General features: G+C 35.6%; 1 protein-coding gene across 12 annotated transcripts in view; it reads right to left on the reverse strand.

Moving 5' to 3' along the window:
- LOC145663063 (uncharacterized) overlaps positions 1-17,982 on the reverse strand; it is a 287,238-nt gene that overhangs the window by 113,715 nt on the left and 155,541 nt on the right. The window contains exon 4 of one of the 12 annotated variants that reach the window (XM_081729234.1): positions 6,159-10,124. The exons of the other annotated variants lie outside the window; for them this stretch is intronic. Within the exon in view, the coding sequence (XP_081585360.1) occupies positions 8,705-10,124 (1,420 nt within the window). The 3' untranslated portion in view covers positions 6,159-8,704. Of the gene's footprint in view, positions 1-6,158; positions 10,125-17,982 lie in introns of those variants that run through there. 12 annotated transcript variants of the gene reach the window in all.

Below are 17,982 nucleotides of genomic sequence, written 5' to 3' on the forward strand. Positions count from 1 at the left end.
ACTAAATTCAAATTTAGTCATTCAAGTTTAAACTCAACCAGTCAAAATTCAATAAAGTTTTTTCATAACACCACAAAATTCTAGTAATTTGTAATGACAGTTTAATACTATGATGTTATAGCTGGTAGGCAGATATTATTGTGGTACCGTTTAGTATCTTACATAATTTGTTACAAAATAGTGTTTAATATTCTTTTATCTTCAGATATATAAATGTACAATTATTATGCTGCTGCCCGTGTTATGTAAAAATATGCATTATTGATGTTGCATGAACTTTTTGGAAACTAGAATCAGTATTTCATATTTCAGGTTCAATAATCATGATGCTACTGCTGTTTTTTTTTTTTAAATGAAAGCTTTATCAAGCATTATTTGCAATAACTTGTCAAAATGTACAACGAGAGTAAATCGAATAGAGGTGCAAACTTCACATATCTTATAATTATTCACATGTACGCGCTACTCTTTTCTTGTCCTGCGACACTTATTTGAATAACTAACTAAATAAAGGTGTCTATCAGTTAAATACTAAGCATTGGAACCTACGTATGAAGATTAGTTCTAACTCTACTAATCAAAATTTTATGCAAGGTGATAAATGAATTGTGTGAGTGAAAAACATTTAAAATTGGTTTGTTGAGAAATTGTATTAATCACCAATACATTATCAATGTTGTGAAATTCTGATGTAAAAGCATGTTACTTTCTTTAAACAATTACATTGATACAAGCCAACAGAATATGTACATTTTCATACAAAGCTGCAATATGAAGGGTAGTTATGCATTCAGATGAAAGGGTCTGCACCAATGACTAACTAACAACAAGAAAGGTAAATGTTCAATTAGTATACCCGAAATTGTGAGTAGCGATGGTAAAAGTTAAAAATGAAAGAAATCATTTCGTAAATGTTAATATTCACATTAAAAGTATTAGCCTAATATTCATATTTCGCTCTTACGAAATAATTAATTTGTATCAAAAACTATTCGTACTTCGCGTAAATTGATCTTTACAAAAATTGATGTCTTACTTTCCTTGAGTAGAAAAGTTGACGAAAACTTTCTTTCTCCTGATTCTCAAATAAATCAGATAAAAAAAGATCAATGAGATAAAAGAAGTTTGTTAAGCTAAAAGTCCCTAAAGCCCATTTTATGCGATGCAATTTTCTATGCAATCTTGCATGCTAAGAGTCATGCGTTCAAATTATTTCGTGTAATAAATATTAGAATTCAACTTTCCATAGTAAATTGCACGTATTTCACCTTGTTCGGAGATAGAACATATGCAATCTACCATGGAAAGTTGAATTCTAATTTTTATTACAGGAAATAATTTGAATGCATGTCTCCTAATTTTGCATACATAATTGCCTTGTCTAATATCGTCTAAAGTCTACTTTCCCCTAATTTTTAAAAAAAATCATCTGGGCATTTATATGAAAATTGATATTTAATACATACAGCGTACGCAACAGAAAGAAATCAAAAATCAATCATAATAGAAGGTAAAGAATTTGAAAAAGTAGACAAGTTTAAATATTTAGGCCTAACAATCACAGATAAAAACTCCATAAAAGATACTGTAAAGGAAAGAATACAACTAGGCAACAAAGCATATTGCGCAAATATGAAGTTACTAAAAAGTAAAAACACAAGTAGGGGAACAAAAATGAGAATATACAAAACTTTAATAAGACCAGTAGTAACATACGGCTCCGAAACATGGCCACTGACAAAAGAAATCGAGAAAAAACTCAGAACTTTCGAAAGGAGAATAGTAAGGCAAATTTACGGACCAATCAAAGAACAAGAAACCTGGCGAATCAGAACTAACGAAGAGATCAACGACATAATAGAGAATCAGGATATAGTCAGGTTTATAAAATCGAATCGACTAAGGTGGCTGGGGCATGTAATAAGAATGGACAGCGACAGGATGCCATACAAAATCATGAAAGAAAGACTCTACTCCAGCAAAAGAAAAGGAAGGCCAAAAACCAGATGGCTGGACGGGGTGGAAAGTGATTTGGAAAAATTGAAGGTTCGAGGATGGAAAGAAAAATGCAAAGATCGGGAAGAGTGGAGGCAAATAGTGGAAGAGGCCAAAGCCCACCCAGGGCTGTAGCGCCAAGTGGTAAGGTAAGGTAAGATATTTAATACATGCTCTTATAATATTTTATCCACATCATTGTTCTCTAACAGTATTATTTTGTAGCAGAGAAATTTTGCTTTTTCTTTCAATAGTAATTTACATTTACATTTTTGTTGCATTATTTGATGACGTCTCAGGTGGCATCAGTTATACCATTTCAGGGTTTCAGTTGTCAAAATTTTCACAATTATGTATTTAGTCTAGGAATTAATTCGTGCGGTTGGTACGCACACATTGAAGCTGTAGTACAAACACAAAATACATAAATACCTTAAGAAAAATATTGTCCATCGCTAGCCACCACTTTCGCCCATCTGTCAGGCAATGTACGGATTCCGTGGCGAAAGAAGTCCTCATCCTTGGAAGCGATCCAGTCAGAGACCCATGTTTCGATATCTTCTGAAGAAGTAAACCGCTGTCCAATCAAATCGTTGTTCATGCAATCGAACAAGTAGTAGTCCGAAGGAGCAACGTCTGGTGAATACGGCGGGTGGGGTAAAACTTCCCATCCGACATTTTCTAAATAGGTTTTGACCTGTTTTGCGACATGTGGGCGAGCATTATCATGTTGAATAATAAGTTTATCATGTCTGTTCTCCCATTCTGGTCGTGTTCTGGCCAGAGCTTGCTTCAAACGCATTAATTGTCGTCGATAACGTTCTCCATTCATAGTTTCACCCGGTTGCAGCAGCTCATAGTACACCACACCTTTCATATACCACCATATACACAGCATAACCTTTGCACAGTGAATATCTCGTTTTGGTTGTGATGGACCTGGTTCACCTGGTTTCACCCAGGCCTTTTTTCGTTTAGGGTTCTCGTAATGGATCCACTTCTCATCACCCGTAATAATTCGATGCAGAAACCCCTTTCTGCTCTGTCGTTGAAGCAGCAATTCGCAAATGGTTTTTCGTCTTTCAACGTCTCTGTCTTTCAATTCATGTGGAACCCAATGTGACATCTTTTGAATCATTCCCATGGCTTTCAAGCGTTTGGAGACTGTTGTTTGATCAACGCCTAATGCTGCTGCAAGTTGTTCCTGCGTTTGACACGAATCCTGCTCGAGCAATGCTGTCAATTCTTCGTCTTGAAATTTTTTTGGCTGTCCAGCTCGCTCTTGGTCTGCCAAGCCGAAATCACCACTTCTAAACCGTGCAAACCACTTCTGACACGTTCGCTCAGCTAGAGCATGGTCACCATACACTTCCACCAAAATACGATGATTTTCAGTCGCACTTTTCTGCATGTTAAAGTAATGCAGCAGGACACCCCGCAAAAACACTTTATCAGGCACAAATTGCGCCATGTTCACTTAACTACAAACTGGTGTTGTTGACGCTTTAATCCACTGCCCAATACTACGAACGATACGCGATGACAGGGGTTTGCAACACATGTGTGGATACACGGAACTGTGGGACGGTCCGTTCGTTGCGCCATCTCTTGTCCACCCGCACGAATTAATTCCTAGACCAAATATTACTCATGTGTACTCCTTGTACTTTAGATTAAAAGTTCATTAATATAATTCCAAATGACATGATTACAAATGTTTCGTGTGCTCTTGTATTGTTTGCTTAATAGTAAAACAAATATTTTGGAATTAAAATGCCAAACATGTAAATTGTTTCCTTGTTGGTACTTCAAAATACAAAATGGCAATGGTTGAAAAAAAATGTAAAAGATAAAGATAAAATGCTGTACTTTATTCCAATAATTGTAAATACCAGAATGCATAACTGTTTAAGACATGTTGCTACTATATTCTATAGATACCAAAGTGAAAACGAGAAAGTATTTGCGAGTAAATTTGTGGGATTAAAGCCTTGTAACAATGTTTGAGAACCATTGCCTCAGAACTGTTTCGAACTTTTATATTCAAACTTCGAACTAATATTAATATTACGATTCCAGAATCAACAGTGAGCTTCAAAATTTCAGTCTTGAAAACAGTTCCGAAATTTATACTTTTGAGCATTCCACAATTCCAAACTTCTGGAATGTTACGGAATTTCTGAACATTTCGGAATTTCGAAACGTTCCGGAATTTCGGAACATTTCGGAATTTCGAAACGTTCCGGAATTTCGGAACATTTCGGAATTTCGAAACGTTCCGGAATTCCGGAATTAGATGAATTCCGAATTCCGTAATACGAAATCGAATTCCGAACACCCCTATGCATAATATATATATATTTCATGTACATACAGTGGTATCAAAATGACAAAAGTAACTAAATACACACAAATGCAAACAAATACTATAATTTACTCAAATATGTACAATTAATCATACAAAAGCCTACTACTTATATAACAATTCCCATCGTTTTGTCAATTTTCCAGGAGTTACAACACCTGTATTCTTCCTTTTTAGCAGCCAACAATAGTCGACCATCATAATAATGGTCTAACCACCTTGATACATTTTTCAATATCCTTTAAGTCCTGGTGAAAGCGTTTACCATGTTCTTCACTACAGACACCAAGATTGTTGGGGAAATTTTCGAAATGCAGGTAAAAAGTGTAGTTTGACACCCATATTACAAACAAGATTTCTACAATACGTTCGTAAACAGGGCTTCTTGTATTACTCAGGAAGTTCTTCACAACATTCCTGAAGCTTTGGCATGCTTTTTTCTTCACATGGGTCATGGTATTCTCAAAACTTGGGTCGCTGATAAGTTTTCTTATCTGTGGACCAGTAAATATACCAACTGTGAGTTTTTCGATGCTTATAGTACTAAATACCTTGCATATGTACTAAGAACACTAAAGTCCTTATTTAGAGCACGAACTAACTGTGTCATGATACCTAACTTTATATGCAGGGGAGGTAGTAAAATTTTTGAATGCTCCATGAGTGATTCATGTTCAATATTCTTTGCGCCAGGTGACAGAGATTTTCGGGATGCCCATTCATTCTTTCCTAACCCAACGTGCACCTTTTGCACGATTATTCCATTCGCAGAGATAACAGGAATATTTGGTGTAGGTTGACTGAAGTCCCAGCAGAAGACCTATAACTTTAAAATCGCCACACAGAAGCCATTAATGTTCTTTGTAGTTCACATAATCTAGCAAACACTTAGCATTTTCATACGTCTCTTTCGTATGAATAGAATATGCAATAGGAGTACACTGTACGTATATTGCCATTGTTAAGTAAGATGCCTTTCAAACTTAATTTCAATGAATCGATAAAAAGTCTCCAATTAGAAGCATTGCAAGTCACACCAAACCATTCTATAAGTCCTGGTATGTCGCGGCAGTAAACCATTGATCCATGTTCAACAAAAAATGAAGTGATTTCATGTTTTTTGCGTATACCAAGAGAAAGTAGTCCCAGGTGAAAGTCAAGACATCGTAGGACTTGCCCGTAGCAAAATTAATGTCAATTTTCTAGCAATTACTAGAATATATTAATGTTTTCTAGTAGCTTTTACCATGGACATAAGTATTTTTTCCACTAAACTGTGATTTTTAAATATGTCGAATTCTCAAAAACCTGACGTGATAGGAAAAAAAAACTGATTATATATTTAAAATCAGTGTAAAAATACAGTTCAGAAAATATTATTTGTTTGAAAACATCAGAATACATGCAGAGCAGTGTTATCTATTCACTATCCCGCGAGAATCATGAGACAAATACACTGACGAAGATAGACAGCATGATACAGACCGCTGCAGGTTATCCTCACGAATTGACAGTCGACGCATCAGCCACCTTTGATATATGCATCATGTCTGGAAACCGTGCCATCATTTTTTCAAGCTAACTTCAAAGACTGGTCAAATCAAATCGTATAGTTGGTAACAATCGACTATACAAGTCATAAGTAGCACTGCTTTTCATACAGGAAGTACCAGAAATTAAAATTATAACCAGCGCACTGCAAGTATAAATAAAATAAGGCAATACTTTTAATTAAAACCTTTTGCCATATGAGTGAACAATATCTTAGGGGATTGAAGTTCTGCAGAGATCTTTCAAATACCAGCAATTAATAAGCGTTTAATTTGTCTGTTTCTTCATACAACTAAATCTGAATATGCAATATTACAGTCTGGAGTACATCAGTATGTAACAATTCTCACAAATAAACGAATATACAATGCATAATGGTGCATTCTGAGTAACCACTAAAAAGGAAAGGTGAAAAGTGTTGAGCATCATACTTGTCAGACTATAAAAGCTGCTTTCTACACTAAAGTAGTTATACTTACTTCCTTTTTTAAAATCTTTGGAACAACATTCAAACTGTAGATAAACATTCCTACATATTATTTACACCAGTGTTTCCCAATCTGTAGTCCACAGACCCACGGGCGGTGGGGGAGGGGGTCGTAAAATTGAAATGGGGTGGCAGGACATTGTATTTTCACTTAACTTTATTGTATTTTGTAGCACACATTTGGGATATTTGCAATGTACATTACCAAGGTTTCAACCAATTAAGAAGAATAACATATAAAAGAAGTAATAACAAAATTACTAACCTTGGCTGAAATATGCATCGTCCATTACACTAGATGAAGGTTGAAATCACAATATTAGAACTAACTGGTATGATTGTATTTTTAGAATATTTTCATTTATAACAATATTGTACTGTCGTAAATGATACATTTAGTGTTGTACAAATGTATGTTATCATTTCATTCTAAAGATGTGTAAAATATAATTTTAATATGTGTTTATTTTATTTTATTTTTATGGGAGGCTACGGAGAATTAACAGTTGCTACAACAGGGTGTCTATTAAAATTTCAAAATGAAATTTCGTGACTTTTTCGTGACCTTTTCTTTACCAAACCATAAAATTTCGTAACATTCTCAAGTACGAATTCGGATGCGATTTAAGCCGAATTTTCATACATGCAATAGAAGCATACTTTGGTTGCGATTTGGTAGCGTCTACTGACGTTTTATAGAACAAAATTTTCCGCTCTGCACTTCTACTCGTGTAGGGAAAAAAGTGACCCAAAAGCTAAATTTCTTCACTTTCATGACTGTTTTCTGATTTCGTGACTTTCGTGACCAACAGACACCCTGGACACGGGTTTCGCGACATCAGAAAAATTGAGAAACACTGATTAACACATTAATTTGCAATACTCTTACTGTCTTGAAGAAGTCGGAAATGAACAAAATCAATCGTTATACTTCTATCAATCTACTGTCTTTTTTCAGTTTTGTACAATATCACTAAATGAAATAATGATATAGCAAGATCATTGTTGCTACTCTCAAGATACACAAATATCTAATACTGTCCAGGTTTCTGTTGTCTTGTTACAAAAAATTATGAACTATGCAGCACGGATGATTGCCCAAACCCGAAAAATTCTTGTAAATTATTATACTGTTTTATTTAGTTTTCATTTTATAAAACCACTAGCGTCTATTACCCGCATCACTGGGTTAAAATAAGAAAAAATATCAGGTAATTTGGATTTAAACGGCAACGGGAATGTCAATGTTCATCTAAGCGACCCTGAAAACTATGGATTCGACATTAATATCGGTCATTTTCGATCATTTTATGTATCTCCCTCTTCTCTAAGTTGCACCGTCAAAGTGAGATGATAAAAACCATCCCAGGCCCGAACTTAATCTATGTGGTAAATTTGATCGAGATCGGTTGGATGGTTCAAGGGATACGAAATCACAGTATAAAGTCCTTTGTCACCCCTAAAACTCGGAAACGGTGAAATATATGTCAAAACAAGAAAACACGTATTTCATCATTTCAAAAGTACCACGTATTGAGGGAAACAAAGTTGTCCCTCGGAGGGTCCCAGACGGGGTCCAACTCAAAATTTTCAAATAGTAAGGGGGTCAAGTAGTATATCATTTGAAAGATATTTTCAAAAGAAAGACGATGGAATAAGTTTCGACGCTCTGTGATAAACCTGTACAAAATGGCGGCAGGTCAAAATGTTAATACAGTTTGCATTAAAGTATTTGGCCACCCCTAGAAATCTGAAATGGCTCAACAGATATCAAAAGTGAAAAACACGTATTTCATCATTTCAAAAGTACCACATATTAAGGAAAACAAAGTTGCCCCATTGTGCCTTAATAGGGCCCTCATCTACCACACTCTCTAGATTTGGCCACTCCGATCTATTCTTCTTCAAAAACCTGAAGACCTGGTTAAGTGAAAGATTTGTTTCTCGGGAAGCATACGAACGTTGAACAAAATATATCGAGCTAAAAAAAGAAAATGTAAAGTAAATTGATTTTTAGTAAAAGAAATTCTTTCATTTCGAAGTCACACACTTATCATTCCAAAGTCAAAAGTTTTCTCGAAAATATACGCCATGCCAGGTATTAATTTTCCTTAGATTTATCACGTTCACTGTAAATTAAAGTTACCCTTCAGATTCAGCATTAAAATCACTCTACCTATACAGATTTTGTTCATTTCTTGAGTTAAAATACAAACTGACTAATCCACGTCTATAATTTTCACTCTATTTTGTGATTTAAGATCATTACACACAACTACGTTAACATTCTTAATTAAACCATAGATTCACTTGTTCTTCCCAGGGTCCTCTTTCACGTGAGTTCTTCTGTGATAGACCATGATAGTTTTTGTTGGAAATCCTTTCTTACAAATATCGCACACATAAGGTCTATCTCCTGTATGCAGTCTTTTGTGAATAACTAAAGTACTTCTCTGAGTAAAACTCTTCTTGCAAATATCACAAACGTGTGGTTTCTCACCTGTATGTGTTCTTCGATGTACCCTGAGTAATGACTTCGTCCGGAAGGGTTTCCCACAAAGTTCACAAGGAAATGGCTTTTCACCTGTGTGGGTACGTAAATGTGATCTTAGAGAAACTTGTGTCGTTACTCCTTTACCACAAATCTCACATACGAAATTGTTTCCTCCTTCGTGAATCTTTGCATGACGTTTAAGATGACTGCGCGTGTCAAAACTTCTCTCGCAAATTTCACATTTATAATTTTTACTCGGTCTATGAATGCGGCTATGATTTAGCAGGCGAGACCTGAACGAGAAGCTTTTACCACATAATTTACAAGTAAATTTTAATCCAAGGTGGCGATATATGTGGTTAGTAAGTGAGGATTTTTCAGAGAAACGTTCTCCACATATATCGCAATGAAATGATATAACGTTAGTATGTTTCTTACGATGTTGATTTAACTGTCCTTCCCAAGCAAATTTCTTATCACACATATCACACTCAAACTTCAGTCCAAGAGAATGAACTTGTTCATGAGTCTTCAATCCATTCTGTGTTTTATATGCATGTCCACATATAGAGCAAACAAAAGGATTTTCACTTTCATGCGTTTTTTGGTGCTGCTTAAGATCGCAGTGTTTGAGAAATGGTCTCGAACAAATAGGACAGAGGAAACGCTGTCCGTGGAATTTCAATTTATGATAAACCCATCTACCCCTTGAAAGAAACTGAATGCTACAAATATCGCAAAAATAATTCCGACTCTGAGAATCTTGCTCCTCTTTACTATTCTTTGGTGCAATATTACGAATTTTTGGCCTTGACTTTTGGCTTAATTTAGGAATTGGAACTTTTGGCAGATTCGAAAATTTTGGCTGAAGGCAATTTTGACTATTCGAAACTATACTATGTTGTTGTTTATCTGTTGATCCTATGGTTGAACTCTGTGATTGCAATGGTATTGTTTGTGGGATAACCACTGGATTGTTGCCAGGAGGCCCAACTGAAACTATCAAAAACGACGGTAAAGGTTTCGGTGCCAAAAGGATCTGTTTCTGAGCAGCGTTTTCGAGCAAAATCTCATTTGGAATGACACCAGAAGAACCCGTACAAACACTAGTATTATGTTTACTCTGTTCTGTCTCATTATTTGAACAGATTTCAGGGCCAATATGGAATGATGTAACTGCTGTGGTAGCGGCAGATTTTACCGCTGATTTTCCAGGTCTAAGTGAAAGCGTCCTGGAAGAGAAGAAATCAAAATGATAGAAATTTTCTCTCGCTTGCTTTCTTCTGATATATAATTAAGTCATAGTACTAGTGAAATATTCAGTTATCTGACCAACAATCTTATTATTTGCACAAGGGACTATTATAAGAGACTGCTAAAATAGATGCTTCAATAGCAATTTGTCTATGTATTTTTAAGTTTACATAATGTTCGTTTCTTTTGCAAAAATGGAAATCACGATTTCAAAATACTTAGATACTTATAGTTTATTTAAATACAAGTTTCATGAGTTAACATAAGACAAAACATTACTTAAAAATCGAAGTTCAGTTATACCCTAACCCAACGCTGTGTAATCTATGTACAAAATTGTTTTTTCGTCTACTTGAGATGAAATTTAGAGTCTAATTCCCTTGCTCAGTTAAAGTAGCTCAGCTTCTTGCTATTATAACAAAGTAAACTTTGCTGCTCACAAACTATGAAAAACATATTTAATCATTTGGTAAGTTATTTGTTCTAGACTTTACTTTGAGACGCCATGCACTATTTTCACACATAAGTTTTTGATTTTGATTCTAAAAGTATATATATTTCCGATGGGAGATCATATGGTTCTGAACTCAGGTTAAGCTGTAGAGATCCATGTCTCACATAGCCTCGCTGCTAACTCAAATTCTAAAATTCAATCTAAAACTAAACATCCATTGTTGATTATAGTACAACTTCTTTTGTAACAATTTAAACCAACATGTGCAGAAATGTTTTCATTAGGCTGATAAAACATATCATTTTTCAGTGATTGTGCCATTATGTGTAAATTGGGTTCAGTGCTCTAATTAAATAATTATTAATATTGGATTAGTGTGATTTAAATGCCCTATTTTACGTCTGATCCCAACTCATTCTCTGTAATGCAATGAATGAATAGGCCAAAGTCACCTGTACAACTTTACAAACTCTGTACATGTATAGGAAACTGGCAGTCCCAGTCAGTGAGGGCATATTGTTGTACTGGTCGCGTGAATGTGCACCACGGAAGAAAAGACAGAACTATTAATGATTTTCTTCTAAGGCTTTAGACTAAGTCACTCTCCATATCAACCTAAGAAAACCATCAATAGTACATATGGGCCAGGTATGCTGAATGAACGCACCATACAGTGAAATTTCGTGCCGCTGACACAACATTAGAAAATAAGCCGCACGCCATCGAAAAACAACATGTTTTGATAAACTCCTCTGGAACATCGTGGAAGAGAACTCCCCAGGTAAGTGTTCACGCAGTTCAGGACGAGTTAGGTATACACAATGTCATTGCCGTTTGGGAACTTAACGAAATCGCTCAGATGAAAAAGTTGAGATTCATGTGTGCCCATGAGATAACACTGGAAAACAAGGATGGCCGTCTGGAGGTGTAGTTCTCTGTGCACGGAGTAACCGGAAGGTTTCCTATATCGGATTGTCACTTCTGATTACAGATGGATCTGCTACGGCAACCGCAAGCGGTCAGGACAGATTTTGGATCATGATCAACATCCAGGATGGTATTCAATACCACTCCTCTATCCATGTGTGCCCATGAGATAACACTGGAAAACAAGGATGGCCGTCTGGAGGTGTAGTTCTCTGTGCACGGAGTAACCGGAAGGTTTCCTATATCGGATTGTCACTTCTGATTACAGATGGATCTGCTACGGCAACCGCAAGCGGTCAGGACAGTTTTTGGATCATGATCAACATCCAGGATGGTATTCAATACCACTCCTCTATCCATGTCTGTTGTTACTGGTATGGTAACGTGGTGGTAACGTAGTCTATCGTGGAGGTAATCCGTCATTTCGCTCTCCGTCGAAGCGACGCCATCACTGCAGATCATTACAGTGCTGAACTCAATGAAATATACCATAAACTTGTCCGCAAGCAGCCGGTATGAACAACAGACATGGTGTCCTCTTTCCATGCCACACAACATTCAAAGGATAGTGTTGCCTCTCAATGAACTGCAATATAAAACTGTTTCCCACCCACTGTTTTCTTCTGACCTCTCTCACCGACCACTGCCTATTCCTGATCTCGATCACTTTTTAGCATGGAAGAATTATCTAATGACCGAATGGTAAGTAAATGTGTAGTTGAAGACTTATGCGCATAGCAGACACCAGAATTCTTTAGTCATGGAATCCAGTATTTGACTGACCAATGACAAAAGTGTGTGGGTGCGGCCGGAGACTACTTTAGTTAATTAGGTATTGTAGATTTATTTTTTGACCTTTGAAAGTGTCGCACATTAAATGAAGTTGGAAATTATATTTCTGGGTACAACTGGCATTCATGGCCTATCTAAGCTATGACGGATGACATCCCTCGGCAATTATATTACAGGGGAAAACTGGGAAAGTAAACGACCTGGGACCATTACGTTAGGTACCACCCCGAATGAACCATTATACTACTTGTTTTCGTGAAGACTAGAGTTAATAAGCCTATCAGTAAGCATTTGTGGAATGTGGTTGATAAAGCATCTCATACTAAAAATTACTGTTGCAATTTCGAAAGAACATCTAAACTGGCAGAATAGTAACAACTATGCTTTGCGGTTTTTTATTATTATTATTATGACTTGCTAAAATATTTTTCACATGCATTACCCAGAGATGTAATGTTTAATGCCTGAACTTCATATTCATGACATACTGGTTTTTAACAATACTTGAACTTTTTACGACTATGATAGACAAAAGATGCCTATCTTTACCAAACTCCTTTGAGAAAAATAACTAAAAAACAACGAGTAAAGAAAGCTGTATAATACGAAATCTTGAGGAGTTTTGTGAAAAACAGTTCTACAGATTCTAAAGCGCTTGCTGATAAATGAATCTGTAATAAGGAAAATAAAACGTCACAGTTTTCTGACGTAAGTAGACAGTTCTTGATCTTTGATGTTCCAACTGGATATGATGTTATGACGCATCCAAGTGGAGCGTGATAAGCAATTACCTTTCTTCTCATTCTCAGATAACTGGTAGCAAAGGTGGTGAACTGAAATAAGCCTTTTTGTCTTTGAAATCCCGCCATTATGTACAATTCTTTACAAGAAATTGTGTCGTAATGGCGTATCAACAGTAGGAATACATCGGTGTCTCTACTCATCACAACAACTCTTTCTGAATTGTGATTCATAGCATGAAGTATCATTTCAGAATCTGCTTCTTCATGCTTTCCTTCGAGATTTTGAACATCGATCTCGAAGTTTGACTTAACAGTCTTCTGATCTTTATAACTATTGAAAACAACAACAATGAGTTCTGAAGGTGATAATTCCAGCAATGCATTATCTACTTATGGTCTACTTACTCAGATAACTGTGACCTTTTATTTTCCCTAGGACAAATTCTATTACCAACAAACGCTATTGAATCTACAGAACTGCTTTTTGTAAAGCTTCTCAAGGTTAATGTGAAGATCTGTGATGGAGCTAGGCTCCTAATTCTGTCAAAATGCAGCCTGGAGAGATTATCTCCAACTAATGATGCTCTGAAATAACATATAAAGAGATCCCATTACCCAACAGCAGCTAGGGGAACGCTGATAAGTGTGAGATCTACCTAACAAGGCCAGAAGACTCCGGATGATACTTGGAGGACCAAATTCTGGAGCCACTTTTGAAAACACTCGAAGATATTTCCAAGGCTTCTTTAGAGATTACCATGTGTATCTGTCAGAAACTTGAGTAAGTTTGTAATGCAAACGTAAGAATCGCGATTTCTTGTCCACTCCAATGTGTAGTTGTCCGAGCGAGTATAAAAATTCAATACCAGTTAATGAACAGAGTGATAAAGACTGAATGATGCATTAAAGACATCACAAATTTCTTTATCTTTTTAGGATATAAGAGTGACATAACATTATTGAGAACTAATTCTAGAAATCAAATAATTTGTTCTCTTGTGTAGAGACTTCTTAAATATATGATTGTTTCTTATTATAGATTTATTGTATTATAGCAACTGTAGACAATCTTAATAAGAGGCAAGTGCTTCTTCTGTAAATAAGATTTAACAGTTTAAAAACTGATTATTTATAAAATGTGTTAGGCATATCTTATTTTTTGCTTTTTTTTTTCTTACCCTTACGGTAAGTATTAAAAGGGAAAGGTAGTAATATATATATAAAAAAAAAAATGTGGATAGCAAATTGTTCATGATTCTCTCTTGAAGGTAATTTTGAAATCTGATTCCTGCTCTATTTCGCTCAGTACCATTGTAGTATATAAATCGAAATACTTGTAGCAAAAACAACCCTTATCGAAAGATTTTTTTTTTTTTTTTACAAAAATGAATAGAAAGCTGCATGTTTGTGCATGTTTTAGGAGGTATCAGAGACATGTATAAAGAAACAGATTTGCAAAGTTTCTCATACCGTGTACTAGAGAAAGCTCTCTTTTCATTCTTCAGAGAAATTGTGTGTTTTGACAAGGGTTATTTTCCGAAAAGCCCCTCAATTGATATTAAAAATTGATATTTTTAATTAGATTATAGATAGAATTGATCATCAGGATTATATCGCAGGCAGACAAGATTATATATATATATATATATATATATATATATATATATATATATATATATATATATTAATCATCATCAGCTGCTAATATCTACAGTTTGTGGAAAGGTAACTCTCGGGCCGCGCCGTGATCAGTTTCGCACACGACAGAATGAAGTCACTTATAGCTCAGGCACTATTAGGGCTACACTAATTTAAGTATACATGTTTTGAAAGAGTCGAATTCGATCTTTTAAAGTATCAGTGGCTTAAAAAAATGACGTCACGCGCAACCAATATTGAGTAAAAATGAAAATAACAAGAAAACCATTATATTCAGCTCAAAAATGCACTAAAATTAGTTGTGGAAGACAATTAAACAAAATGAAAAAAGTTCGGATGCTCTAGCTCCAATAGTTACGGAGATATAGTGAATAATAGAAACGGCTAAAAATGTCGGTTTTCTCCCCTCCTTCTCCCTTCCCGTGAGGTGTTTTTTCTGGCATCCGGCATTTTTGTGATCAGTGATGGGTATATATTCAAAAAATATCGGATGCCAAATTGTTACATGATTTGCGCTAAACTCGAAAAGAGCACTTTTGTGAAGTTGATGTTTAGACTATTCCAGACAAGCCTACAACTCTGTACTGCCCATAAACAACAAGAAAATGGATAAGATCAAGAAAACATTTGTCTACGTTCCTCAAGAAAATATGCTATTTCGGAGTTCAATAGTATCCTGGCCTACCACAATGGAAACACGTTCCGACGCCAAAGATGATTGATCAATTTGTAGTTCCATAATTGTGATACTATTCAGAAATGTTTAACAGTTACGTTTGCTGCCAATAAAGAATGTTTATCAATTTAATTGTCATTTTCTTTACTCAATTCAATCTACAAGTCGTTTGAACAATGAATTTACTGCAAAAAGGAAACATGTCTAAAACACAAAACAGTGCTACCCCCCTCTCTTTCTATTCCCTTGTCATATACAAATCTTGCATTATGTATATTTCTATTCATGAAGAAAAATACATGTTATGGTGGAAATATTGTCAAGATAGTTTTATTCAGTTTTTGTCTCTCACGCAGACATTACGAAATGTGGACGTGTTTGCTTTCTGCAGTAAGCGGTTCATATATCGTCGGTTGGATGACGTAATCTTAATTTTGTTAACTTTTCAGGAGAGAAAAAATTGATTTTATAGTAAGTTTGTCAAAGTATCATACAAATAACTTAGCAATAATTTGTTGTTATTTGGAATTGATATTTGTCATTTTATCAGATGATGAAAGAGGCTAATAGGGTCTGTATAAAATACGCATACGTCAATTTCGTCAAAAATAAATAAAATAAGAACGGGACAAGCATTAAACTTTTAAGCTGTAGTGTTACTTCCGGGCACACAACCTGAAGATGACCAACTCTTGCTGCCTCGCAGGAGCTAAGCTAAATTCAACTGCAATTACATGTCATTCTCATGGTCGATACACCGACACTTAATTCCGGCGCCGGACAAAATTTTCTGGAAGAAAGTGTTCAGCTGCTTGCAGAGAGTGTTTTTAGTGGTATGATCATACTGAAACAGGAGCAGAGCCAGAAATTTTGAAATGATGTAACTGGTATTAAATGTTCTTTCATAATGTACTGACTTATTACGTTCTACAGCTTGTTAGAAACTTCTGTATAATTAAATTTGAAGTTGTTTGCTCTTTATTTTTTAAATACGTATCTCTGGCCAGTTTGGAAAGGTTTACGTTCTTTCTGGTGCCAGGTATGACAGGACGTATCATTACAAAAACCGTCCCGAATAATTCTTATATTATTCCCAGTTAAATTAGACCTTCGGCCTCAGAAGGTTTATCTTTCTTTATTCTTGCACAAAAGGATGGTAGGTTGGGAGGAAGTGCCGCTATAACACTTGAGAATATTCGCTACTTTGGACTAACAATAGACAGAGCAGATAACTGGTCTAATACACTGACACCAAAAACTTTAATTACTTCATTTCGTCAAAATAATAATAATAATAATAATAATAATAATAATAATAATAATAATAATAATAATAATAATAATAATAATAATAATAATAATAATAAAGGTTATATTTTTCCTTGAGACGAGCGTTCGGTCCTTTCCAGATCTGCCACTGGGCAACAGAAGGTTTGTGCCTCTTCAATTCTTGCGCAAAAAATAATAAGTTCGGAGGAGGCGCAAAATATTACCCGCTGTAACACCTGGGAATATTAACTACTTTGTAATAACGATAGACTGAGAGATTATTTGTCTAATATACTGCCGAAAAAAATCTTCTGTCGTCTGTGGAAATAATAAAGAAGGGGCTACATTTTTCCTTCACGGCATGCACATCCATTTATAGATCCACCATTGAGCCGCGGAAAGTTTATATCTCTTCATTTATGCATAAAAGGATGGAAGGTTCGGAGAGGACGCAAGATACTCGCTGTAACACTATAGATATTAGTTAGATTGAAGCAACAATAACGGAGAGCAGATTGCTGATCTAGTAACTAACCACCTCTATGGTCTACGAAACCCGAGGGTTTAATGTCGCATTCACGAGAGCTCTTCACTGTCTTCTATCCTTAACCAACTAGATCCAGTTTCTACTTTGTTTTCATATTTCTGCGAGATCTATCTCCCATTTGCAGCTAGGTCTTCTTAATGATCTTTCTCCAATTGGGCTTCCAGTCAAAATGTTGAACGCGTTTCTACCTTCTTCCACTTTGGCTACATGAGCTGCCCGCTTGAGCCTCCTAAAGTTAATCCCTCTAATAATGTTGGTCTAAGATATTGATCAAAAGAGAAACATAGAAATTCAAAGTGTCAGAGGGGTGCGTATACTCCCGTTGAATCCGCCATTGTGACGATGGAGCTGTATCTAGAAACACTGAGATACACTACTGACTTCCGTAAACTATAAGCTTGTAGGGAACCTAGCAAGAAATACTAGTAAATACCCGCAGTAATTTTCTAGAGTGTTTTTAACAAAATGGAAGATCCAATTGTAATGCCACCATCACAGTCGTACAAAAAAAAAAGTCAAGAACAGGACCAATATTCTCTTCGCATGCACTATTACATTTCTTTTTCTGAAATACTAAAAATCCATAGTTTATCAGTAGAAGAGGAGGAACGATGAGGCCTATAACTAAAACACTATTTGACAATCACAATGACTACGAGGAACGTCTTGAGAAATATGTAACTCACAACGACGATAACAGCAAGCAGATAATGCACTTTTTGTATGCGGGGAAAACTTCTGTTGTTACAGTACATTTATGCTCTCGTAT

This window comes from Thermobia domestica, chromosome 10 (assembly GCF_964235325.1).
Source record: "Thermobia domestica chromosome 10, izTheDome1.hap1.1, whole genome shotgun sequence".
NCBI lineage: Eukaryota > Metazoa > Arthropoda > Insecta > Zygentoma > Lepismatidae > Thermobia > Thermobia domestica.